The sequence below is a fragment of the Ascaphus truei genome, chromosome 2, assembly GCF_040206685.1.
Source record: "Ascaphus truei isolate aAscTru1 chromosome 2, aAscTru1.hap1, whole genome shotgun sequence".
Taxonomy (NCBI): domain Eukaryota; kingdom Metazoa; phylum Chordata; class Amphibia; order Anura; family Ascaphidae; genus Ascaphus; species Ascaphus truei.
In genome coordinates, this window is record NC_134484.1 from 421,624,471 (window position 1) to 421,650,657 (window position 26,187).

At 46.0% G+C, this 26,187-nt stretch overlaps 1 protein-coding gene across 7 annotated transcripts in view; it reads right to left on the reverse strand.

Moving 5' to 3' along the window:
• The window catches only part of LOC142487770 (protein nucleotidyltransferase YdiU-like), an 82,413-nt gene that overhangs the window by 44,647 nt on the left and 11,579 nt on the right, over positions 1-26,187 (reverse strand). For 6 of the 7 annotated variants that reach the window (XM_075587623.1, XM_075587625.1, XM_075587621.1 and 3 more), the window contains exons 4-10: positions 24,644-24,772; positions 19,963-20,027; positions 18,814-18,870; positions 14,571-14,669; positions 12,069-12,136; positions 1,496-1,583; positions 115-184 (exon numbers count right to left, since the gene is read on the reverse strand). In XM_075587623.1, coding sequence (XP_075443738.1) covers positions 115-184; positions 1,496-1,583; positions 12,069-12,136; positions 14,571-14,669; positions 18,814-18,870; positions 19,963-20,027; positions 24,644-24,772 — 576 coding nt within the window. The remainder of the gene's footprint in view (positions 1-114; positions 185-1,495; positions 1,584-12,068; positions 12,137-14,570; positions 14,670-18,813; positions 18,871-19,962; positions 20,028-24,643; positions 24,773-26,187) is intronic. The other variant, XM_075587626.1, reaches the window with a different exon arrangement.

Consider the following 26,187-nt stretch of genomic DNA (forward strand, 5'->3'; position numbering starts at 1 on the left):
AGCCGCCCACGAAGACAGGAGGGCCTCATCTATGAAAGTATGCATAAAGCAGGGCTAAAAATACAAAATAAAAGAGTAGGATTGCCTCATGAAATAGATTGATGTCAATATTACCAATACTTTGTTGGGATCGCTTCTGCTGATTGACAGAAAATGTTCCTCAATGATAAAGTCTACCAGCTCCCTGTAAAAAATAACCATTACTTTAGGAACTGTTCAATTCATTAGAAAAGAAATTGCCCAGTTTAGAGAGGCTCCTTTTCTATGTTATTACAGCATAAACCTTCAGTGTGCATGAAAAAGACTTGAGGTCTCAACTCGTGTGTGCAACTTGATCAATGAATAAATCTAACGAAAAAATGTTGCAATCTAAAAACAATGGAGTGATTCATGTTACACAGATGCACACATCACTTACCGTAGAAAAGGTATCGGTTGATAATGAAACAGTTTAACTGATATGAGACGGATATGAGATGGATATGTGGTGATAACGGCCTTATTATGGTACTCTGAACATATAGCAATGTGTTGGTGCCTCGGGGTGTGCAGTACATACAGAACGTGGAGCTTCCTATCATGTCAGTAGAGGAATTGCCATTATTGGAATACTGATTTGGCGTTGGATAGAAGATAACGCGGTAAAGATCTGCTTTTTGTTTGTTACAAAAAGTGCCCCAAAAAATAGCTCTGGTCTAGAGAGAAGCAAACAGAAGAGTATTAAAAACGGTGACTTCTAGAAGTCAGCTAACCCAATAGAAAATAAAAAGTTGCCTTCCCAGGAATAAAAAATAAAACATTGACATGATTTCTTATCAGTTTTCTCATTCTGATTAAAGAATACTGAGTGAAGAAACGCCAATTTCCAGACCAGACAGTGCCTATCACAAATACTATATGTGTGCATATACACAACACACTACTGGTATTATAGTTATAGTATAGTATAGACACACACACACACCCCTTACAACTTCACATCATGTTGTATTTCCATTTTGTGGGCAGTGAGCTACTTTGTTATTACAGGACGACTAAACTTGACCATTCTTACAATATTGACCTGGAGTTATTTGGCAGCATAATGTAGAGCAATTAAATACAGTAACAAAGGCCTGAAAAGCCTACACTCATACTGATCATGTCTCATGACACTGTACAATAACTATTAGGAACACCTTGCTTTTGTGATACAACCCTTTTTTTCCATGAGTGTCAATAAACGGGCACAATATTTTTGCTTTGTCCTACTGCCCTAAGAGAGAGCCTGCTGCAGGGGTGTGGGGCCGAGGAGAAGGCGACAGCCAAGTCTCCTGACTTGCTGGAGGGCTGACATGTGGCCAGAGGAGAAAACTGGTGGATCTCCCGCAACCCATCCCCCCCGGAGCGATTGATCCCCCAATATCATTACAAGGGCCATTCCAAATACCATCGCGGGCCACAAATTGGCCATCACTGCTCTATTATATTATATATTTCAATAGAATATCCTTACCGTAGCAAGTCAATCTCTCCATATTGAGCCACAATTTCTAGTGAGCCAATTCGAAACCATGACTTGGCAACACGTAATACTATGGCTCCTAGAAACACAATAAATAGGAGAAATGTTAATTAATTAATAAATAAATAATTTTCACCTCTATTGTGCCCAGCTCTGTTCATCAGTTAACATGGTGCCCTTTGGAAACTAAGGCACAGATTCACTAAAGGGTGCAAAGCTTTAGCACACCTTAACTCCCATTAATTTAATAGGGTTTATTTTGCGGTAAAGCCTAGTACCCTTTAGTGAATATGGGCCTAAGGGTCTTATTCCATAGACTCTAAAACACATAAGCATTAAGGTCTATGGCGATTTTGGGCCAAAAACATCTAAAATTGCCACTTGGGCGTTCAGTATATAGCCACATAAACTCAAAGATCAATCAGTCTGCAAACTTAGGACAAAAAAAATAGACTTGATGTACGGGAAAAAAAACCCTAAAAAGATGTATTTGTTTATTTTTCTGTCACATTGTTGCACTCTGATAAATATTCCTCATTGTGGTTTTCCCTGCTGACCCACATTCATATTATCGGTTATTTATTTATTAACCCAGGCCCCCCTCCCACACACCACAACGTCGTATGTGCGTTTCCCCTCACATTGCTGCTTTCATTTAGACCTCAAAGCCGCACAGTGAGCGCCAGTAAAACATATAGCAGATAATGCATCACATATTGCTGCTCTTAGAGGTGTAAAATGAACCGATAATAAATGCAGCTACTTTCAATGTTTAGGCCTAAATTTGAAGCCGGTTTAAGTGAGCTCCAAATAATGCCTTTTTAAAATCATATTACCAGCCTTGTACTTATATTTCTGTTTAATTGTATTTTTTAAAGGCCGTGTAGATTAGGATGACCATTCGTACCGGTTTTACCGGGACAGTCCCGTTTTTTTGTGTCCTGTCCCGGTTTTAAGTCGTCACGGTTTTTGTCACGGTTTTTGTCCCTGGTCCCGGTATTGCGGGGCAGCGGCGGTGAGGAGAATGCGGCGCGGTAAGTATTTTATGCTGCCGGGGGGACTGAATGAAGGAGCATGCCGGGGGCGGGACTTAGAATGCCGCCGGGCAGCAGGGGATTGGATGGAGGATGCGGGGGTGGGGCTTTGAATACCGGGCCGCAGGGTATTGGCTTAAGGTAAGAGGATGCCCCCCCCCCCCCCCCCGGCACTCCAGCCCCTTCGGCCCTTCCCCGGCTCTCCCTCCCCAAAACTCCTCCCCCCAGCACTCCGGCCCTCGGTCACCAGTTCTCCCTTCGGTCCTGGCACCCCCCCTGGTCCCCGGCTCTCCGGCCCTACCCCCCGGTCCCCGGCACTCCGGCCCTCCCCCACTCGGTCCCCGGCTCTCCGGCCCTCCCCCCCGGTCCCCGGCACTCCGGCCCTCCCCCTCGGTCCTCCTTCCGGTCCCGGCACTCCGGCCCTCCCCGGCCCTCCCCCCCGGTCCCCGGCTCTCCCCCCCCCCGGTCCCCGGCTCTCCGGCCCTCCCCCCCCCCCGGTTCCCGGCACTCCCCCCGGTCCCTGGCTGTCCCTCCCTTCGGACCGGCAACCCAGCCGCTCGCTAGCAGTGCGGCACCTCCGGTGTCTACTGTTAGTGAGCGCGTGCCAGAGCTTGCCGCCTCCTACCTCAACCCGCCTCCGCAGCCACCTCCGCCGAACCCCAGTCGCCTGAGGTAGGCATATGGGGGATATGCAGGGGGGGAGAGACATGGGAGACACATGGGAGATGCAGGGGGGGAGAGACATGGGAGACACATGGGAGATGGGGGGGGGGGGAGACATGGGAGACACATGGGAGATGGGGGGGGGAAAGACACATGGGAGATACGGGGGGGGAAGACACATGGGAGATAGGTGGGGGGAGATACACAAGAGATGCAGGGGGGGGGAGAAACATGGGAGATGCAGGGGGGGACACATGGGAGATGCAGGGGGGGGCACATTTGAGATGCATGGGGGGGCACATGGGAGATGATGGGGGGGGGGCACATGACATGGGAGATGCAGGGGAGGGGGACACATGGGAGATGCAGGGGAGGGGGACACATGGGAGATGCAGGGGAGGGGGAAACATGGGAGATGCAGGGGAGGGGGACACATGGGAGATGCAGGGGAGGGGGACACATGGGAGATGCAGGGGAGGGGGACACATGGGAGATGCAGGGGAGGGGGACACATGGGAGATGCAGGGGAGGGGGACACATGGGAGATGCAGGGGAGGGGGACACATGGGAGATGCAGGGGAGGGGGACACATGGGAGATGCAGGGGAGGGGGACACATGGGAGATGCAGGGGGGGGAGAGAGAGATGGGAGATGCAGGGGGGGAGAGAGAGATGGGAGATGCAGGGGGGGAGAGAGAGATGGGAGATGCTGGGCGGGAGAGAGAGAGATGGGAGATGCGGGGGGTGGGTATATGGGGATGATGATGATGATTTTACCTGTGCGGCCCAATTTTTTTTAAATATGTATGGGGGGTGGGGGTCTTTAAAATATGTATTGGGGCGCACAGGTAAAATCATCATCATCATCCCCATATACCCATTTAATATGTATTGGCGGGGCGGGTATTTTTATTATGTATTGCGGGGTGGGGTTTTTGGTATGTATTTTGTGGGGGGATTGTGTGAGCAGAGTGTGGTAATTGATGTAAGGTAGGGGCAAGTGAGAGGGGGAGTAAGACACGGGAGATAAATACATGCGAGGCAGGAGGGGGGAGAGGGAGTGAGACGGAGGGGAGATAAATACATGCGAGGCGGGAGGGGTGAGAGTGAGTGAGACGGAGGGGAGATAAATACATGCGAGGCGGGAGGGGGGGAGAGTGAGTGAGACGGAGGGGAGATAAATACATGCGAGGCGGGAGGGGAGGAGAGCGAGTGAGACGGAGGGGAGATAAATACATGCGAGGCGGGAGGGGAGGAGAGTGAGTGAGACGGAGGGGAGATAAATACATGCGAGGCGGGAGGGGAGGAGAGTGAGTGAGACGGAGGGGAGATAAATGCATGCGAGGCGGGGAGGGGAGAGCGAGTGAGACACAGGGGAGATAAATACATGCGAGGCGGGAGGGGAGGAGAGCGAGTGAGACACGGGAGATAAATACATGCGAGGCGGGAGGGGGGAGAATGAGTGAGACGGAGGGGAGATAAATACATGCGAGGCGGGAGGGGAGGAGAGTGAGTGAGACGGAGGGGAGATAAATACATGCGAGGCGGGAGGGGAGGAGAGCGAGTGAGACACGGGAGATAAGTACATGCGAGGCGGGAGGGGGGAGAGTGAGTGAGACGGAGGGGAGATAAATACATGCGAGGCGGGAGGGGAGGAGAGTGAGTGAGACGGAGGGGAGATAAATACATGCGAGGCGGGAGGGGAGGAGAGCGAGTGAGACGGAGGGGAGATAAATACATGCGAGGCGGGAGGGGAGGAGAGTGAGTGAGACGGAGGGGAGATAAATACATGCGACGCGGGAGGGGAGGAGAGCGAGTGAGACGGAGGGGAGATAAATACATGCTAGGCGGGAGGGGAGGAGAGCGAGTGAGACGGAGGGGAGATAAATACATGCGAGGCGGGAGGGGAGGGGAGTGAGTGAGACGGAGGGGAGATAAATACATGCGAGGCGGGAGGGGAGGAGAGTGAGTGAGACGGAGGGGAGATAAATACATGCGACGCGGGAGGGGAGGAGAGCGAGTGAGACGGAGGGGAGATAAATACATGCTAGGCGGGAGGGGAGGAGAGCGAGTGAGACGGAGGGGAGATAAATACATGCGAGGCGGGAGGGGAGGAGTGAGTGAGACGGAGGGGAGATAAATACATGCGAGGCGGGAGGGGAGGAGAGCGAGTGAGACACAGGGGAGATAAATACATGCGAGGCGGGAGGGGGGAGAGCGAGTGAGACACAGGGGAGATAAATACATGCGAGGCGGGAGGGGGGAGAGTGAGTGAGACACAGGGGAGATAAATACATGCGAGGCGGGAGGGGAGGAGAGCGAGTGAGACACAGGGGAGATAAATACATGCGAGGCGGGGGGGGAGAGTGAGTGAGACACAGGGGAGATAAATACATGCGAGGCGGGAGGGGAGGAGAGCGAGTGAGACACAGGGGAGATAAATACATGTGTGGCTCTGTGTGTGTGTGGCTCTGTGTCAGCGTCTTTGTGCGTGTCAGTATCTCTGTGCGTGTCACTGGCTATGTGCGTGTGGGTCAGTGGCTCTGTGGGTGTGGGTCAGTGGCTCTGTGGGTCTGGGTCAGTGGCTCTGTGGGTGTGGGTCAGTGGCTCTGTGGGTCTGGGTCAGTGGCTGGCGGTGTGTGGGCCACTGGCTCTGGGTGTGTGGGTGTGTGGGTCAGTGGCTCTGTGTGTGGGTCAGTGGCTCTGTGTGTGGTTCAGTGGCTCTGTATGTGAGTGTGTGGGTTAGTGGTTCTGGGTGTGTGTATGGGTCAGTGGCTCTGTGTGTCAGTAGCTCTGTGGGTGTGGGTCAGTGGCGTTGTGGGTGTGTGTGTCAGGGGCTCGGTGTGGGTCAGTAGCTCTGTGTGTGTGTATCAGTGACTGTGTGTATGTGTCAATGGCTGTGTGTGTGTGTGTGTGTGTGTTTGTGTGTGTCAGGGGCTGTGTGTGTGTGGGTCAGTGGCTCTGTGCGTGTGGGTCAATGGCTCTGTGTGTCTGTGGGTCAGTGGCTCTGTGTGTGTGGGTCAGTGGCTCTGTGTGGGTCAGTGGCTCTGTGTGGGTCAGTGGCTCTGTGTGTGTGTGTGGGTCAGTGGCTCTGTGTGGGTCAGTGGCTCTGTCTGTGTGTGTGTCAGTGGCTCTGTGTGTGTGTGGGTCAGTGGCTCTGTGTGTGTGTGTGTGTGTGTGTGTGTGTGTGTGTGTGTGTGTGTGTGTGTCAGTGGCTGTGTGTGTGGGGGTCAGTGGCTCTGTGTGTGTGTGTGGGGGGGTCAGTGGCTCTGTGTGTGTGTGGGGGTCAGTGGCTCTGTGTGTGTGGGGGTCAGTGGCTCTGTGTGGGTCAGTGGCTCTGTCTGTGTGTGGGTCAGTGGCTCTGTCTGTGTGTGTGTGGGGGGGGTCAGTGGCTGTGTGTGTGTGGGGGTCAGTGGCTCTGTGTGTGTGTGTGTGTGTGTGTGTGTGTGTGTGTGTGTCAGTGGCTCTGTGTGTGTGTGTGTGTGGGTCAGTGGCTCTGTGTGTGGGTCAGTGACTCTGTGTGTGGGTGTGTGGGTCAGTGGCTCTGTGGGTCAGTGGCTCTGTGGGTCAGTGGCTCTGTGCGTCAGTGGCTCGGTGTGTGGGTCAGTGGCTCTGTGCGTCAGTAGCTCGGTGTGTAGGTCAGTGGCTCTGTGGGTCAGTGGCTCGGTGTGTAGGTCAGTGGCTCTGTGGGTCAGTGAATCGGTGTGTGGGTCAGTGGATCGGTGTGTAGGTCAGTGGCTCTGTGGGTCAGTGGCTCTGTGTGTGGGTGTGTGGGTCAGTGGCTCTGTGTGTGTGGGTGTGTGGGTAAGTGGCTCTGTGTGTGTGGGTGTGTGGGTCAGTGGCTCTGTGTGTGTGGGTCAGTGGGTGTGTGGGTCAGTGGCTCTGTGTGTGTGTGTGTGTGGGTCAGTGGCTGTGGGTCAGTGGCTCTGTGTGTAGGTCACTGGCTCTTTGGGTGTGTGGGTCAGTGGCTCTGTGTGTGTGGGTCAGTGGCTCTGTGTGTGTGGGTGTTTGGGTCAGTGGCTCTGTGTGTGGGTCAGTGGCTCTGTGTGTGTGGGTCAGTGGCTCTGTGTGTGTGTGGGTCAGTGGCTCTGTGTGTGTGGGTGTGTGGGTCAGTGGCTCAGTGTGTGTGGGTCAGTGGTTCTGTGTGTGGGTGTGTGGGTCAGTGGGTGTGTGGGTCAGTGGCTCTGTGTGGAGATAACATTTTTTTTTAGTTCTATTTATTATATATTTATTTATCTTGCCTTTGGCTGTATCCTCCCCTCCAAATTCCGTTAACATGGCTGCGCGACGTCACGTAATGCTCATTGCCATAACAACGAGCCGCTCCGTGACGTCACGCAGCATCAAGTTGACATGACAACGGGACGCATTATTGCGCCGAGGCATCACGTGATGCCACATTGTCATGGCAACATGTCACCGCCTGACGTCAGTGTCTGGTTGTCATGGCAACAGGGTGCGTCATGTGATGTAATTTGTTTTATAAATAATTTTTTAATGTGTCCCGGTTTTTCATTTTGAAAATCTGGTCACCCTAGTGTAGATGAGTGTTTAGTTGACAAATCCTGCAGTTTATTCACACTTTCTCCAGTCCACCAGGCAGCAAGGAGCTGTATTCCATGCAGACATCAAAGGGTCTTATCGGTAAATGTGTTATCTTAATCTTCTCAGATAAGCGTTGAGGTCACTTAGGCCCAGATGCACTAAGCTCTATTTAAATTAACGTTTGGTGTATCGTAATACATATCCATTACAGAGAATAACAGTATGTTAACTCAGTGTTACTCACTGAGATAACATATGGTTTCATTTTTCTGTCCGTCAGTGCTAATCATATGCAAGAGGTATTCCCCTAACATCCCATAGCCGCTAACGGCTGTGTAGGTTAACACAGGGATTTAACCTGATGTTATTTAGGAGAGAGAGAGAGCGAGAGAGAGAGGAAGATAGAGGGAGAGAGTGTGAGTGAGAGAGTGTGAGTGAGAGAGTGACGGAGAGAGTGACGGAGAGAGAGACGGAGAGAGAGACGGAGAGAGAGACGGAGAGAGTGACGGAGAGAGTGACGGAGAGAGTGACGGAGAGAGTGACGGAGAGAGTGACGGAGAGAGTGACGGAGAGAGTGACGGAGAGAGTGACGGAGAGAGTGACGGAGAGAGTGACGGAGAGAGTGACGGAGAGAGTGACGGAGAAAGAGAGAGGAGGGAGAGATCTCATATATATTTCAGGGTCTGTATGTGGATAATGCCATTCTTGTTACGGGAGCCATGTTATTTGAAGCTAACACAAGGCAGTGCTAATTTCACTTGGCATTATGCCTATTCTACGGAGTTACACGACAGACGTTGATTTTGGATACACCGTATTTGTCCGAATATAGGGCGACCCTGAATATTAGGCGACCCCCTAATTGGTTTGAGCTTCCAGACACAAGTAAGGCCGCGCTTATAGTGCCGGCGGAGTTGCCTGAAAACAAATACATTGCCGCCGCCGCGTGCGCTTACAGTGCAAGTGACGGTGACAAGCGACGGAGCGACGTGGCGAAAACCTGAAGCCGGCAAATTTTGATTTTTCAAGGGCCGTCGCGTCACGTGACGGCCCTTGAACAAATCAAATTGCTGGAATCCCGCGACCCGGCCACCCGGCGAAACATAACTTTCGCCAGTGGCGACGAGTGACGTCACCCACCGTGTCGCCGTCGCCAACGACGGCACTATAGGCACGGCCTAAGATGGCAGCTTCAGGTCCCCAAGGCTGAGCATCCTCCACTCTACCCTCCTACCTCATCCACCCGACTGCTGATTGGCTCACAACGTGGGCGGAGACCAATTATAAGACAAGTATGTACTTTTGAACTTAACTTTATTGAAAAAAAAAAGCTTGCTTTATAAATATGGGCAAAACCAGTAATTACCTTTGTAGATATGGTTACACTCAGAGAAAGTAACATCCACTAGTAATTTAGGTAACCAAATTATATTTGTCCTGATTTAATGAAGCTTTAGTGCCTCTGGCCCTTAGTGAGAGGGGCCTAGTAGCCATATAAATGTAGGATTTGGGCCCATTTTGGGGAATAAAACACATTTGAAAAATAATACATGTTAAGGGTAAAAACAAGAGAGGTGAAAACAGACCCCCATATTACACAATATTATGAATATATATATTCCTGCCTCTCACATGTCTCCCCTACAATCTATCCTAAACGCTGCTGCCAGAATCACTCTACTCTTTCCTAAATTTGTCTCAGCGTCTCCCCTCCTGAAATCCCTCTCCTGGCTTCCTATCAAATCCCACATCTCACACTAAATTCTCCTCCTCACTTTTAAAGCTTTACACTCTTCTGCCCCTCCTTACATCTCAGCCTTAATTTCTTGATATGCACCATCCCGACTCTTGCGTTCTGCTCAAGGATGTCTTCTCTCTACCCCTTTTGTATCTAAAGCTCTCTCCCGCCTTAAACCTTTTTCGCTGACTGCCCCGCACCTCTGGAACGCCCTTCCCCTCAATACCCGACTAGAACCCTCTCTATCCACCTTTAAGACCCACCTTAACACCCACTTGCTTAAAGAAGTATACAAGTAGCACTGTGGCTAATACAATACACGATACATTAAGCTTGGCCCCCTGCAGACGCACTTACCTGAATGCCCTCCTACTGTCTTTATACGTTCTCCCCACCAATTAGATTGTAAGCTCTTCGGAGCAGGGACTCCTTTTCCGAAATGTTACTTTTATGTCTGAATCACTTATTCCCATTATGTGTTATTTCTACTATTTGTTATTTATATGATTGTCACGTGTATTACTGCTGTGAAGCGCTATGTACATTAATGGCGCTATCTAAATAAAGACATACATACATACATACAGATCGATATAGCTTTCTGTGAGTGGGTTTACTGGCTTTGCATCTGATCCCAGGTTGTGTTTAAAACAGCGAGCATTGGCTTAAGGGTTCAATGTAATATTGGATTTAAGACAAAAGATGGAAGTGTGCGCTCATTTGTATGTCATTTCCCAGAATCCCTTGCTGCAGTGGAAGCACTGTATGCTAGGTCAGCGGTGCGCAAACTGGGGGGCGCAAGATTATTTAGGGGGGGCGCAGGCGACGTGCGGCAAAATCTGGGTGCGGGCAGATGCTGTGCACAGGCGGCCAAGAAGCTCAAGCTCTGTGCCGCTGCTTCTCTGTGCTGTGGCTTGCTTGCGGGGGGGGGGGCCTTGCGGCGGGAGCAGGGCTTCATTCAGCACAAAGACAACCCCTCCTCCTCCTGTCTGTTTGCAGTAGCACACGGGGGACCGGAGCATGCTTGTACTTCCCCCCCAGATGAAAGTGTGTGACTGTTATGATTGTATGTTGTGTTGTGTGTGTTGTCTCTGTGTTGGTTGTGATTGAGTGTGTGTTGTGATATGAGTGTGTGTTGTGATTGAGTATGTGTGCTGTGTGTGTTGTGTCTGTGTTGGTTGTGATTGTGGGTGTGTGTTGTGATTGAGTGTGTTGTGTCTGTGTTTGTTGTGATTGAGTGTGTGTTGAGTGTGTGTTGTCTGTGTTGGTTGTGATTGTGTGTGTGTATTGTGTCTGTGTGTTGTGATTTATTGAGTGTATGTGTTGTGATTGAGTGTGTTGGTTGTGATTGAGTGTGGTGTGTGTGTTGCCTGTGTGTGTGTTGTGTTGGTTGTGATATGAGTGTTGTGATTGAGTATGTGTGCTGTGTCTGTGTTGTGATTGTGTGTGGGTGTTGTGATTGAATGCAGCGGTGCGCAAATGGGGGGCGCAAGATTATCTAGGGGGGGGATGTGTTGTGCGGTGAAACCTGGTGTGCGCGGGCCAGCAGACGCTGTGCGCGGGAGGGCAAAAAAACTGTGCGCGGGCAGCCAAGAAGATGTGCGCGGGCGGGCAGATGAAGATGTGCGCGGGCGGCCAAACAGGATAGTGCAATATCCGACTTGCACCCTCTCTATCCACCTTTAAAACCCACCTTAAAACACACCTGCTTAAGGAAGCATATGAGTAGCTCAATGGCTGATAATTAACAACTCTTACATTAACCTTGGCCCCTTGCAGACGCACTTACCAGAACGCCCTCCTACTTTCTCTGTACGTTCCTTAGATTGTAAGCTCTTCGGAGCAGGGACTCCTTTACCTAAATGTTACTTTTAAGTTTGAAGCACTTCTTCCCTTTGTGTTATTTATATCTTATTTGTTATTTATATCTTATTATTTATATGATTGTAACGATTACTGCTGTGAAGCGCTATGTACATTAATGGCGCTATACAAATAAAGACATACACACACAAACAGCCCCGATCCACGCCCCCCGCTCGTGCTTGCAAATTATGCAGGACACCCTGTGCTCATGCTTGGAGAGTTGGTGATGTCACCGCTCTCAGCGGCAGCGTGGACGTAGCCTAATTTTGCAAGCGCGAGCTGTTGAAATATGTAACTATTTAAACATATTTGGATTTATATTGTATACCGTTTAATAAAGGGTTTTTTTTCCATGTGATTTTGATTACATCAGTCAGGGGGGGCCCGAGAAATTTCATGGATGAAAAGGGGGGCTCGGCATAAAAAGTTTACTCACCCCTGTGCTAGGTGATAATGGTGAAAAGCAGGGTTACAGACATGTGAATGTGCTCACAAGTAATACTTTATTTGATATACTATATATCTTTTTTATTTTTTAAATAAACATGCAGGGGGAACTGCACCTTTAAACCATCTAGATTTTCCGTAGTTTACAGAGCAATAACTAAATAAGTATTCACAATCTTACGGTTATTTTTACATTAGTTGAAGCATTTATACAATTTTATTTCCTGGTGATACAGATTTCAGCAGAATCAGACTCTCCATACACTACTTACCCCTTTCTTTTTTAAGGTTTCCATTGTAGAATTGGTCTCTCCACACAGCATCATTGCTTACAACAAGGCTGTGATTTACAGTAGGAAATACAAAATGAATTTATTTTTAAATCTCAATTATTTAATGAAAAAGCACAAATCCTGGTTAAAGCTGCAGACCAAGCAATAATCTACGTGTGTTTTTTTTCTTCCATATATCAGTTCTGTACTACGAAAAAATACTTATAGCATTAAAAAAAAAACCTGAATGATTTTTAATGTATTATAATGTAACAAGCATTATTTGTTTCTATAGCAATCATTTACAATGCCACATCCCCTTCCTCTTCTGAAACAGGCTCTTGCACACCCCTTTTTGAGCCCTGCCCTCTCTTCTAGCATCAATTGTATCTAGTGACTGCCTGGTCACATGATCTTCCCTACAGAACTTTGCACTTCTTCTGCGGCACTGACAGCCATTTAGTGAACCCCCGAGCCGAATCTTGACTAATTACTTATTGTGTGGATTGTATTGATGCACACATTAAAGGGGGGAGAATTTAAAAAAAAACAGCAGCATGGACTGCTGCTTTAAATGATAACTACACAAATACAGTATATAAGCAAGGTTGTAAGTTTGCCAACTTATAAATAAAGACCTTACATAAATAAATGTTATACAGGTAACAAAAAGAAAGTAAAATATAAGACATAAAGGAGGGTAAGCTTGTTCTTTTTTAAATCATTTACCAAAAATACCAATCCATACTTTTATTCATCTGTCGTGTCTCTTCTCCCCCCAGGAAAATAATTACCTTCAATATCTAAACCTGCAGAAGTGGTACAAGAGCGCCATCTAGTGTGCTTACAGCTACTCCAGCTGATTCAAAAGAGCCATCTAGTGTGCTTACAGCTACTCCAGCTGAAGCAAGAGCGCCATCTAGTGTGCTTACAGCTACTCCAGCTGATTCAAAAGCGCCATCTAGTGTGCTTACAGCTACTCCAGCTGAAGCAAGAGCGCCATCTAGTGTGCTAACAGCTACTCCAGCTGAAGCAAGCGCGCCATCTAGTGTGCTTACAGCTACTCCAGCTGAAGCAAGAGCGCCATCTAGTGTGCTTACAGCTACTTCAGCTGAAGCAAGAGCGCCATCTAGTGTGCTAACAGCTACTCCAGCTGAAGCAAGAGCACCATCTAGTGTACTAACAGCTACTCTAGCTGAAGCAAGAGCGCCATCTAGTGTGCTTACAGCTACTCCAGCTGATGCAAGAGCGCCATCTAGTGTACACCACTCCCACAGTTTGGAAGACCACAGATATCCAGGTAGGCCTCACGCTATAGTAGCGCCAGAAATAGAATACGGGGCTACTGTAACAAGTAACCCGTCACTTTATTTCGATAAAAACATAGTTTGGGTGATTTTAACAAACCAATTATGTCGGATACAATTATTCCTGACTTATTTGTACTTTTCTGTAGATCTGAGCAAACCCAAACTGCCCTGAGCAAATATGATGCTGCAAGAGAACCAGCAATGAGAAAAAAGCAAAGGGCTAAAGAAAGGTCCTGCAAAGGAAAATCACTTGAATGCTCACCACGAACTATAAAACATAACATGTAATGGAAACCTCGTTAAAACATACATAACTATCAATGAAAATGAGTACGTAGGGGTATTCTCAACAATTGAGTTGCAGTCAGTGTGCCACTATCTGCATATGGTAAGCCTAATAGCCCAGTCCATGTGGGAGGGTCTCAAATGATTCATGCACTGACTAAGGGAGTGCTAGAGTTGCACAGGCATATGCAGTGGCTGTGTATGCCACGGTGAGGAAACGGCCAATGGCAACACGTATCCACAGTATGGGCTAGGGTGCTAACAATATGCACTTAACCCAAAAGGACAGATCTATATAAATAGCAGAGTGTCTCTAGATATACAGACACTGGATAGGAGTGGGCTAACAGCAGAATAAGTATACTGTGGCAGCAGCACATTACCGATGCAGAGGCAACCGGAACCGTTAGAATGGCAGTCAAGCCAGCTGTAAGGTAAGAGATGAGGACTTGCCAGCTATAGTATGGCTAAGCATTGCGGAGAAAAGTACCAGATATTATGTATCACCTGTGGAGTGGCAGGGAGCTGGTAGCCCAGATCTAGTAGGAGTGATTTTAGAATTTAAAGTAGTATATGTTTTAACGAGGTTTCCATTAAATGTTATGTTTTATTTATCGTGGTGAGCATTCAAGGGATTTTCTTTTGTAGGACTTTTCTATCGCCCTTTGCTTTTTTCTCAATCCACATTAAATCACAGTATTGCATCCAACAACTATCACACGAGCAATCAACGATTTGTATATTTATCTAGTGTATTTATAGTCACCGTGTATTTATAGTCACCGTGTATTTATAGTCACCAAGTTCATCAACTTCATGTTGTGTGTTTTCTACAGGACCAGTCATGCGCTGCAAATGTGGCGGGCCACTGAAGGGGAGCAGGTTAGAAAAAGGACCATGAGTTTACCTGGCAGCCCTGCTGCTGGGGATCCCCAGGTAATGCATGGCCTCGCTGCACAGGAATTCTCGCACAGAGGAGCGCAGCACAGCTCTACCATCCCCACTTCTGTAGACACAAGATTAACAACATAAGACATATCAAATCACGAGGAAGAGACCAAATGTGCCACCTAACAGTGACAACGCTGAATGGGTCAAGATCTATGTAGAAAGATATCCCTGCTCCTAGGACATAGTTGTACGCATGGTAAAAAATATACGAGAATTAACAATACGAAGGGAAGAATTGCCGGGATATTGTGAATTCACTGGGATTCATAAGATTTTTAGGCCTGAAAGTAATATTTCGTATCAACTGCGGTCTTAAACATTTGGGATTACGCCATTCTTGACAATATTTCTTGAATTCACTCATAAAAATATTGATCACAAATACAATACTGGTGTTAAGATACAAAGGGCCAAAAGAGACTCCAGGCTGCTTAATATTTATAATAAGGATGCTTTGAACTTCAGATGGTTCTAGTAGAGCAGAAGTGAGCAACTCAAGTCCTGAAGGGTCACCAACAAGTCAGGTTGCAAGGATATCCCTGCTTCAGCACAGGTGGCACAGTCATTAACTGAACCACTGACTGAGCCACAGACAGAGAAAAGAAACCTAGTTTTGGGCACTCAGATACATCTAATGGGTGAGATATGAAAAAATTAAAACGACTTTAATAAACCATTATTAAAATATTGGGGATTAAAACGAGTATTAAATGCTTGGACCCTAAATTCTGAACATGTAATGCCAGGTTTTGGATCAACGACAAAGATGACAGGAGCACTCAACAGGAGTGTCCTGCAATCAGAACAGGTGGGTATAATGAAACACCTGTAAGAGGAACCAGAGGTGTAAAACTCAACTGTTAAGATAAGTATCAGTGCACATATCCTGAATACATAATAAACACAGCGGCCACAAAAATAGACCCTAGCTTGGTCTGCCAGTAGCCATGAACAATAACCGTGGCACTGCGACTCCAAATTTTGCTAGATAGGTACTACAAGAAGTAGAGCAGATAGTGGTGTAAATCCCGTTGCTATAAGGTGTAAATTGTAAAATCAGGGTAATGTAATCAAACCCAGTCACCTGGATAGATGGTTGGTCCTAGGTGTGTTTGAAACTGGGTATGTAGGGGTTAATGTATTCCCCAGCCAGAAGAAATATGGCAAATGTACAGCACTAATACATACACTAGCTATACTGGTAGAAACAGCTAGCACAACTCAATGTGTGGTATGCCTGTGACCCTCATCTGAAGTATACCTATAATCTTTTACTGATTATTCACACAGTTCATAGGTAAACGGCACTGACCCGACACCTGCTCTGTTAGTCAGAGCTGGTCAATAAAGGTCAGTGCTAAATAGAGGGTAGGTCAGTACTAAATCATAAGTAGAATGCACTAATGTGCATCTAGCTTGTCAGTGTAGACAGACTGAGTGGCAAAATACTGGTTAAAATGCTCCCTTGGACAATCCAATATAGAAGCCACTTTGTTAGTTTGCACGCTGCAAGTGCTGGAAGGCAATGCCGCCAGCTGACTCGCGTGTAGGCGTCTGAGTCATGCGCGTGCACCCGTGTGCCATTGATTGAATCACAGGCGCTGAAGCAGGGATAACCTGAAAACCTGACCTGTTGGTGGTCTTTGAGATTGGAGTCGGCCACTCCTGTATTAGAACTTAAAACATTTAAATATATATTTATATATATTATGTTTTTATTCGCAAAAATAAAGGAATTCTAGAACGACATTATACTTGATTTCATTGCTGCTATTTTGATTTGATTATTTTCAGCTTCCACTCGCATTTCACTGCTGCGTATATTCAGAAGAGTGGCCTGTCAGTGAGATTAAATGTAGGCCAAGCTTCATGATAGAAAGTCTGGAAAATGTTTTCATCGAACACCACAGATTTATGTACAATGTACAGCTTTTAAAGCAGTTTGTTTCTTTTGGTTAACATAGAAGTATTTTTTATGCGGTGCTCTGGAGCTGACCCGCGGCACTCCAGGCTATGGAATCCCCATTTCCCTACAGATCTACCTTTTAAAACCTCCCAGACAAGTATATGTGTACAGGAGAACAACATGGCTGCTGTTATGTTCAGCCTTACTCCCAGAACCAATAGAAAACAGCAATAGCATCAGGAGATTACATCACCGCTCCCTATTGGTGACCTCATCCACCATCTTTGATTTTTTTTTTAACCCCACATTTATTGGCATATTTATGCACCAATATCTTGGGAAATAGGGGAATTGGGGTCCCCAGAGCTTGAAGTACCAGGAGATCAGTTCCAGACGCCCACCGGGCTCAGCTAATGTTAATAATGCTAATAATAATACAACATTGAAGTGTGGGGGGAGGGGGGTGTTCCTTTTAAGCTGCATCCCCATTTGGTGCTTTTTAACACAAGTGAGAGTGCTACAGTTTAAATACGAAGTGATCACTTACTCCTATGAAAAGTCTAATGGTCTGAAAAACAGCGTGCAGTGATCTATAATTATAATGTTGTCATGACAGACTTACATGACCTTAAAGTGCTAGTCCTATAAGGATTAACCTAGGCATAACCAACTAATACAAACAAATAAAAAGGTAACAGCTAAATGAAGTTGTCATTATTACGGAGGGAATAATTTAATGACTCCCCAGTACCAATACACTGTTGTTAATCATCAATTGATTCTCCAGTACTAACAGACTACTGTTAATTAAACGGAAAATGGGAAAACACCTAGCGTGAATGCTCTTTCAAAACGGATTGTATAAAATGGCTGTGTTATGTTCGTTATATATAGGTAAGGGACTCTTTTCAACAGTCAGGATAATGTATGAAGACCTTCTTTTGCAAGTTACATCTCTTTTTAATACGTAATTGGTGGTGCAATGTAATATGCAGTGCCTTCTCTCGATTAGGCGAATAATGGGGATAAGGGACTAGAGATACTTCCCCGTGTTGAGGGGGAGTATTCAGATGTTCTGTGTCCCTATAACAGGAAAAGCCTTAATCTTGCCCCCCGTATAAACACAATAAATAGTCCACCATTTGTGTTGGAGAATCACATAAGCATAAGAATTTCAAAGTACGCACAAGACCCCTGCTGATATGAGATACGTTGGCGTGCTCCGTTTTTACTGTTAATTAAGGAACTATTGATTCCTATGTGCTCATTTAATTTTAAACATCTTTTTTCACTACAGAGAGAGAGGGGGGGCAGAGAGAGAGAGAGGCGGGCAGAGAGAGAGAGGGGGCAGAGAGAGAGAGGAGGGGGCAGAGAGAGAGGGAGAGAGAGAGGGAGAGAGGGGCAGAGAGAGAGAGGGGCAGAGAGAGAGAGGGGCAGAGAGAGAGAGGCAGAGAGAGAGAGAGAGGCAGAGAGAGGCAGAGAGAGAGAGAGAGAGAGGCAGAGAGAGAGAGAGGCAGAGAGAGAGAGAGGCAGAGAGAGAGAGAGGCAGAGAGAGAGAGAGGCAGAGAGAGAGAGAGGCAGAGAGAGAGAGAGGCAGGGAGAGAGAGAGAGGCAGGGAGAGAGAGAGAGGCAGAGAGAGAGAGAGGCAGAGAGAGAGAGGCAGAGAGAGAGGCAGAGGGCAGAGAGAGAGAGGTGAGCACAGAGAGAGGGTGAGAGGGGGCCAGAGAGAGGGGGGGCAGAGAGAGGGAGGGGCAGAGACATGAGGGGTCCCTGCATTTTCTTTGCCCGGGGGCCCACACATGTCTAGTTACACCACTACTAGGACCCCCTGTTGAAAGAACACTGATATATTGTAAGACAGCAGTAAGCAAACACAAACTGCCTATTGGACAATGGTCAAAGTGCGATGTATTAATCACCGATCTTTTTTTAAGCAGGTTTTATAGAATGTTTATTCCTTTCTGTTTTGCTAGCATAGAAAATCTAGGCTGTTTTTTGTGACATTTTCTACATTTTAGATATTTATCAAGTGCCAGCATGGGGTATCACACCTGTTCCGGAGTTAACTCCTGTTGACTTCAAGGGGAGTTAATGGCAGAACAGGTGTGATAACCTGTACCGTCACTTGATAAAAGTGCCCCATACCTCACTAACAAACAAGCTCTAAGGAATGGAGACAATACAGTATTAGTGTTCATGGAGTAACCTCTCCAATGTTAAAATAATTGGTGTGTCCTGGAACAAATCAAGCAATCCCATCAATTATTGATAGTACTATTATTATGATAATTACCGGGAGTATGGCGTCCTTCCTGATCCCTTTAACTGGAGCTCCCATCGCTCCCCATACCTGTCATAAAAGACGCTCGTATTTAAACGAATATGTTTGTCTGGAAAACCAACAGGTTATTTCCTTGTTAGGAAAGAAACTTGCCATACCTTAGATAAACTGAACTTACTAGCATATACATTTTTCTCTCTATCAATACAGAAACATTTATAGTAAGCAAATCAGCCAGTGTTTCTCACCCCTCTCCCCTGGGAATCCCAGCACGACTTGACTTTAGCGATCATCAATGAATTATCACAGTGTTGCACAGATACTGTATATGTACCTATCTATTGTGCTGATGTGTGGGGTAGTCATTGACGAAAGGTGGTCTGGCTGTTGCCTGCAGAGAGGGTTGAGAAACAGAGACAGGGAGACATGTCGCTGTTGCTGACCATGACCGAAGTTCTCACAAAGTCCCAGTGGTCACAGTCCGCAGCTGTTATTATTTACAGTAAACTATATACTGTAATCGCAAAGCTGCCCCAACAACCACTGTACAGAGATAGAATATGAATCAGGCAGCAGGGAACAACACGTAGATGCAGAGTATCTTCATACACGGACACGATGGAATACACATGAAACATTGCTTGCAGCATTTTAGTTTCTTGCTGTCTCTTTTAGAACGTAAAACACAAGCCCCAATAAGCGGCAGACTTTATTTGATGTGACTGCCAAGCACCCAGGGTCTTTTATGATATTGGGTGTTGACATACAGTATGCTGGAACAAGTCAATCAAATGTACTCTAATCAGTGCAATATATCCTGAGCCCAGCTACAGAGCTGCTGTGCTGTGTGCTGCGGTGCTGCAGAGCTGCTGTGCTGTGTGCTGCGGTGCTGCGGTGCTTCAACTGCAGAAAGGGCCAGCAGCTCATTGTCTTCAAGTGCCAAGAAGCCATTTCTTTCCCATGTTCTATCCAGTACGCTGTGAAGACGTATTCTCCGCGTTGAAAAAAATTGAACCCCATTCTTTTGAATGAAGCTGAAGTCTTTTCCAGCACTGGAAGATGTCTTCACAGCACATGGGAATGGGGCCATAGGGTGAGATTAAAAACACATCATTCTACATCTTATGATAGCTCTGTGTATGTTACTAGCAGATACATTACCTGTTGATATAAGTACCAATTAGGTGCGCTCTTCCATCCCCTAGCTGGCCGGCCCAAGCACCAAACTAATGAAAACAGAAAAGATGAACAGTTTCCCATTAGAAGGTTAAATATATTTTGCTATATCATTTAGTACTTTAGGAATATAATCTAGTACTGTATATCATGCAGACATGTCAGTGTTCACTGAATTTCTGTGAGTCTCTGTCACTTTGGAGTCAGTCCCACTGATTTCTAATCTGGAGGAACTTATTTGGTAAAAACATAGCCTCTAAAGCAAATCAACCGCATTAAATCCCAGCATCAGCTCTCTTTGTGACCATGGGCAGGGCATACAGGAGCTTATTGTACAGTATATTTGCAGGAGTAGCTGACCTTAGCGGATACAGAATAAGCGCCCTCATCTCCATCACGCACCAAACTTAGACTGTGAGCTGGTTCATATTAATTGTGCATGCACACTTCTATCTACAGCACTGCATGCATTGTCAGCTCCGAATAAATGAAAATATTATGATTATTATTTTTTAAGCTTAAGCAGTTCCACTGACTACAATGGAGTTTCTCTAGTCACAATCTATAGTTTTCCATTCAAATGACATTTTTAGGTCCAGAACCCCCACATCATACAGATTTCGATCCGTGGACTGATCACAGTGGCCCCCAAGTATGGTCAGCAAACATCCTAAAGCCGTGGTGGCCAGCTCCAGTCCTCAATGGCCAACAACAGGCCAGGTATTAAGGATATCCCTGCTTAAGCACAGGTGACCCAATAAGTGTGCTGAAGCAGGGATAACCTTAAAACCTGACCTGTTGGTAGCCCCTGGGCACTGGAGTTGGCCACCCCTGTCCTAAAGGCTAAAACATCTGTTACCAGGAGTTTCTTGAGAAAAATATGATAACAGCAGAAAATGCTAGAAGTGCATTCGAACGGTTAAACAATGCTGTGTAACTTCGGGTTGTATCCTAAAAATTGAATTATGATTATTTTCTGAAACGTCTGGGTGTTTTTATTTGGTGTTGCTCCCATATACATATAAGGTCATGCGACGGCAATCAGATACATCTCTTTAAAAATAAATAAATATATATTCAAATACTGCAGTTCTGAGTGTGAATTTTTGCCTGGATGAGCCACACAAACTGTTGTTTTGTCTACTCTAACAGTAAATACATTTCCTTTTGTTTAAGTTCATGTTTTTTGTGAGAACGCTTCGGTGGTCCTTACCATGTCCTTACCATGTCCTTACCATGTCATCAGACAGGTACCATGTATTTCTATGTAACTACTGTGACAAAAACAAGAAAGCCCCGGGAAACAAGTTGCGCTCAGAGTATGGTGTGAGCCAATCTGCACGGTAAGAAAGGAGCTCCATTTATATACACGGGGAAGACAGATTTACACACCGGGCCGGATTAACGCATAACCTAACGAAGCTGCAGCTCAGGGCCTCGCAATATGAGGGGCCTCACAAATAGAGAAACATTTATGCATTCAAGTTTTAAAATCGGATGAGAAATAAAGAAGATACGGGAAAATGGATTATTGGATATGGATATTTTCGTTCACATAAGCGTCATGTGCATCGAAAGGGACAAACTTCGTAGTTTATCATTTGAAGAAATCAATGACCGTACTCTCCAAAAATCATGAACGAAAATGTTTTAATATTAAAATTGATGTCATGTGCAAACACTGCACATTTTAGCTTCACACCGTCATCTTTGTATATAATAATGCTAGTATAACGCTTTCATTCATTTCAGTTTCATGTTTATATTTCAATGGTCCCTTCAGTCAGAATAATAAATGTAGAAAAAAAAGGAGTCCTCCGGCGCGTGGCTGTACTCGTGGTTCCCAAGACATGTACGGAGAAACTTAAAACAGCAAACCACAGAAAAGGGGTGGTTAAAATGGAATTAATATGCAGAATAATGTTGATTGGTCAACAACTAGGGAGAAAAGGACCCTTTAATGAGAGCACTCAAGGATAGGTGATACTGGAAACTGCTGAACCTGATAGAAAATCGTAGCATGTAGTGATGGGTAACTTAAAAACAATTTTATTAGGAGAAATCCTCAAATAAAATAAAGTTATATGGATAACCCTCTGCGTGAGGTGATCCTAAACAAATGGCGAAATTAAAATATGGAAAGGGGATAGGAGAGGTAAGTCCTATTTGTGTAATAGGTGCTCCTCAATGGCTTCACTATCTAAGGTAGGTCACAGTGATGATTACAAAGGTAAGTGGGATATGTGGGGTAAGTATTGGTGCTGTAATACACTGTAAAAACAGACACTGGGTGAAATCTATATGAACACCCACAATACAATAGTGACTCCAAGAGTCAGACAAAGTACTATGACGATTAGGCACACATGATAGCTGATAGCCGAGGACCTGAAACTAAATAATTATTCTAAGTCCAGTGCTGCGAGTCAGACAGATTGGCTGGCAATAAGTGTCTGCCAAGGTGTCAGATGACAACGTCTTGTGCCCGGAGCCCTGTCTATTGCTATGGATTCATATTCCCAACAACAATTGTGAACCGGTATAATTCAGGTAGTGAAGGCATAAAAGCAGACAGCACATAAACACTGTATAGCTGGACAGTGCAGCAGACTGAACGTGTCTGCAAACAGTGTATCATAAACCCTGCGTTTTCTCGTGTGCTGACACTTGTATAGAATGTGTATCAGTTACCCTCTTAGCAAGTGTATCGCTTATTCCCCTCACCAAAAGACACGGACTGTGGAAGTCTGTGTAACAAAACAAGTCCTTCACACGGGAAGGAATACTTAAGTTTGCTGCGGTATGCGGTAGTGACGGCCCGGAGGTCTCGGGGAGGCGCCACCTGTGACGTCAGTACCTCTCTTGCCGACGTACGTTTCGCGGGAATGCTTTGTCGAGGCTGAAGGTCAACCCCCAAACAGCTGCTATTTAAAGTGGTAACCAGCTTCCTGATTGGTGGAAAATGGACCCCTATAATGAGAGCACTCACGGATAGGTGATACTGCGTAGGAATTGACCAACAGGGATATTTGTAATGAGGTTGGGGATCTCCTTTCTGGACCTGAAAATTTCAATTACAGAAAATGGATATCTAACATCTACTTCCTTTACAAAGACAACCGCCACCAACAGTATTATTGATCACCTATCCCTGAGTGCTCTCATTAAAGGGGTCCTTTCTCCCTAGTTGTTGACCAATCAACATTAGGCTGCATATTCATTCCATTTTAACCACCCCTTTTCTGTGGTTTGTTGTTTTAATTTTCTCCCTACATGTCTTGGGAACCACGAGTACAGCCACGCGCCGGAGGACTCCTTTTTTTCTTGATTGACATTGTGTGGAGGACTTTGAATCACCTCTATGAACTCTGGCAGCGGGACTTCTCTGTGAATTTATTTAATATATGCATTTGAATCAACACACGGTTGGCGCTACTATATCCTTTTTTTTCCCTATTTGTCTTAGAATACAGTAATAAATCTATTTCTAATTTTTGGGGCCTCTTAAACTTGACATAGCTTAGGGCAGGGGTGCACAAACTTCCTGCGCTGCACCCTCCTTTACCTCTAATGACGCTGCAATGTCATGTGATGTCACGTGACCCGCGGCGTCATTTGATGCCACGTCTCCATGGCAATGGGCGTCAAATGATGCAGCTGGGGCATGTGACGTGATGTGGACTGAGACGCGTGGACTGAAGCCAGATAAGTGAGCCGTGCCCCCCCCCCCCCAAAGGTCTTGCGCCCCCCAATTTGCGCACCGCTGGCTTAGGGCACTGTTTTTCAACCAGGGTTCCTAGGAACCCTTAGCTTCCCCCGGGCACCCCTAAAGTTTTCTTGTCATTTGAAAATTGTATCAAATACAGAAGCATTTACAATGAATCTGAGCACAGAGTTGCTATTAGAGATGGTTGGGGTTCCTCAGAATTTCACTTAGGGTTCCTTAGCCAAAAAAAGGTTGGAAACCATTGGCTTAGGGCCTCAGAAGGTCAACGCCCGGCCCTGCTTACACCATGTCGAACAGGGGATCATGATGAAATCTACAGGACATGGGTGCTTAGGAATAGTTACACTGACATCCAATGAATGACTCACTTTGCTAAAGAAGCAAATAATGTTCCAGATCCAATGTCAGTCTTTAGACCTATATTGTACTTGCTTGTATTTATTTCTTTAAATAGCAATTTGGGGGAGGAGGGGGTAAGAGCAATGGTGTATATATAGCCGCTTTGCCGCACCAAATTGACTCAGTTCTAGTTATATTTACACTCATTTGCTGCTGCTGCTGATAGCTCTACAATGTGAAATATACTTTACCAAGTCTCCATCAGATAAGTGCTGAACTAGACACTAAAACAGGGGTGGCCAAGTCCAGTCCTTAGCCACCAACAGGTCAGGTTTTAAAGATATTCCTGCTTCAACACAGGAGTCTCCATCAGTCCTTGCTTCAGCACAGGTGGCTCCATCAGTCCCTGCTTCAGCACAGGTGGTTCAAGCAAAGGCTCAGTCTAAGACTGAGTCTCTGCATGAGCCACCTATGCTGAAGCAGGGATATCCTTAAAACCTGACCTGTCGATGGCCCTTGAGGACTGGACTTGCACTGGAACATAATTTCACTATAGAACGTGATTGAAATATCCCAGCAGTATATATTATTCATATTTACCTGATGCCCCCCATATCTGTGGGCTAAAGGGACAGATCCTGGCATAGTCTTCCCACCACTTACAAACTGAAGAAAAGCATTTGTTTCTGCCACAGAGAGGTGTAGATCCAGCAGATTTTCCAGCACATCCTGTACAGAATAAATGAGCATTGTATGCGTGAATCAATGTGACATTGGCTTGTCTGTTCTAGCATAACTACAATACTCGTTAAACAATAATGAGACGTAAACACTGTATTAGATATATCCGGGGTGCTCAACTCCAGTCTTCAAATCCCCCCAACAGGTCAGGTTTTCAGGATATCCCAGCTTCAGCACAAGTGGCTCAATCAGAGGCTCGGTCAAAGACAGAGCCTCTGATTGAGCCACCTGTGCTGAAGCAGGGACTGATTGAACCATATGCGCTGAAGCTGTGATATCCTAAAAACCTGACCTGTTGGAGGGTGTTTGAGGCCTGGAGTGGAGCAGCCCAGATACTGAGAACTGGAGTTGGTGTACTAAATTCATAGGTTAAAAGTCCAGCAAGGTTTTTAGCCAACATTATCTCAGCCTTTCAAGTGATATACTGCACCGACACACTTTATTCGAGCAAATACCCAGTATGTACCTGGCAGATACCTGGAATGCGCCGCTCCTCACCTCTGACAAGTCCCGTTGCGTTTGCCTTCCCAGCCTGGGTTCATGCCTGGCTGACGGGCGGCTGATCTGTTAAATGATAATGATTAGGATTTAATAGGCTGCAATGCTTCGCGTGTCTACCAGATGGCATAAATTCATGAATTGTAATGCAGTATATATACTGTGCAGTATTGCAGCCAGCGGGAATAAAATGCTTCAATCCCTGCCTGGAAAATAACGCAATGCACTCGGGCAGAAAACAGTCACAAACCTCAATACACCCGGGTATACCCGAATTCGTGGGACTAGCCGAGCTCGAATAATGTGTGTCGCCAGTGTAAACATAGGGACCATTTGTAAATGGCTGACAGTATTGGGCAACTTGTACATACAGTGTATGTAATGTATATAAAGATATAAATAGACTTTAGTATAAGAAAAAAATGATATACCTTTGTTATTGTACTCCTGAGGTTTTCAAGATATGTCTAACTATAGGGTAATTAACAGATTAAGCTAACTCTAATGAACATCCTTGTTGACTAGGATATAAATAATCTGTGCACTGGGAAATAAGGGAACTCTCGATGGCTGCGATTAGTGTACTTCTGGTGGCGCTATAACTCTGATGTATGGAATCTACCGCATGTAAAAGCAAAAAAGTCACAATTGTGTCATTAAGTTTACACTAAGACACCAATCCTGTAAACAATATATTATTTGATATATTAAGCTTTTTGCAGCAAGAAGACCTGCAACACGTTGGGTTGAAGGGCCCCTCTTGCAGCCAAAAGGTTAACACAAATGCTCAGATTTCCTTTAGATTGTAAGTTCTTACAACACCGCCGCAACTATTCAATTCCGCTGCGCCGTGTTTGTTTCTTAGGCTGCGCTTATAGTGCCGGCGACGCAGCGTTGCTCCAAAA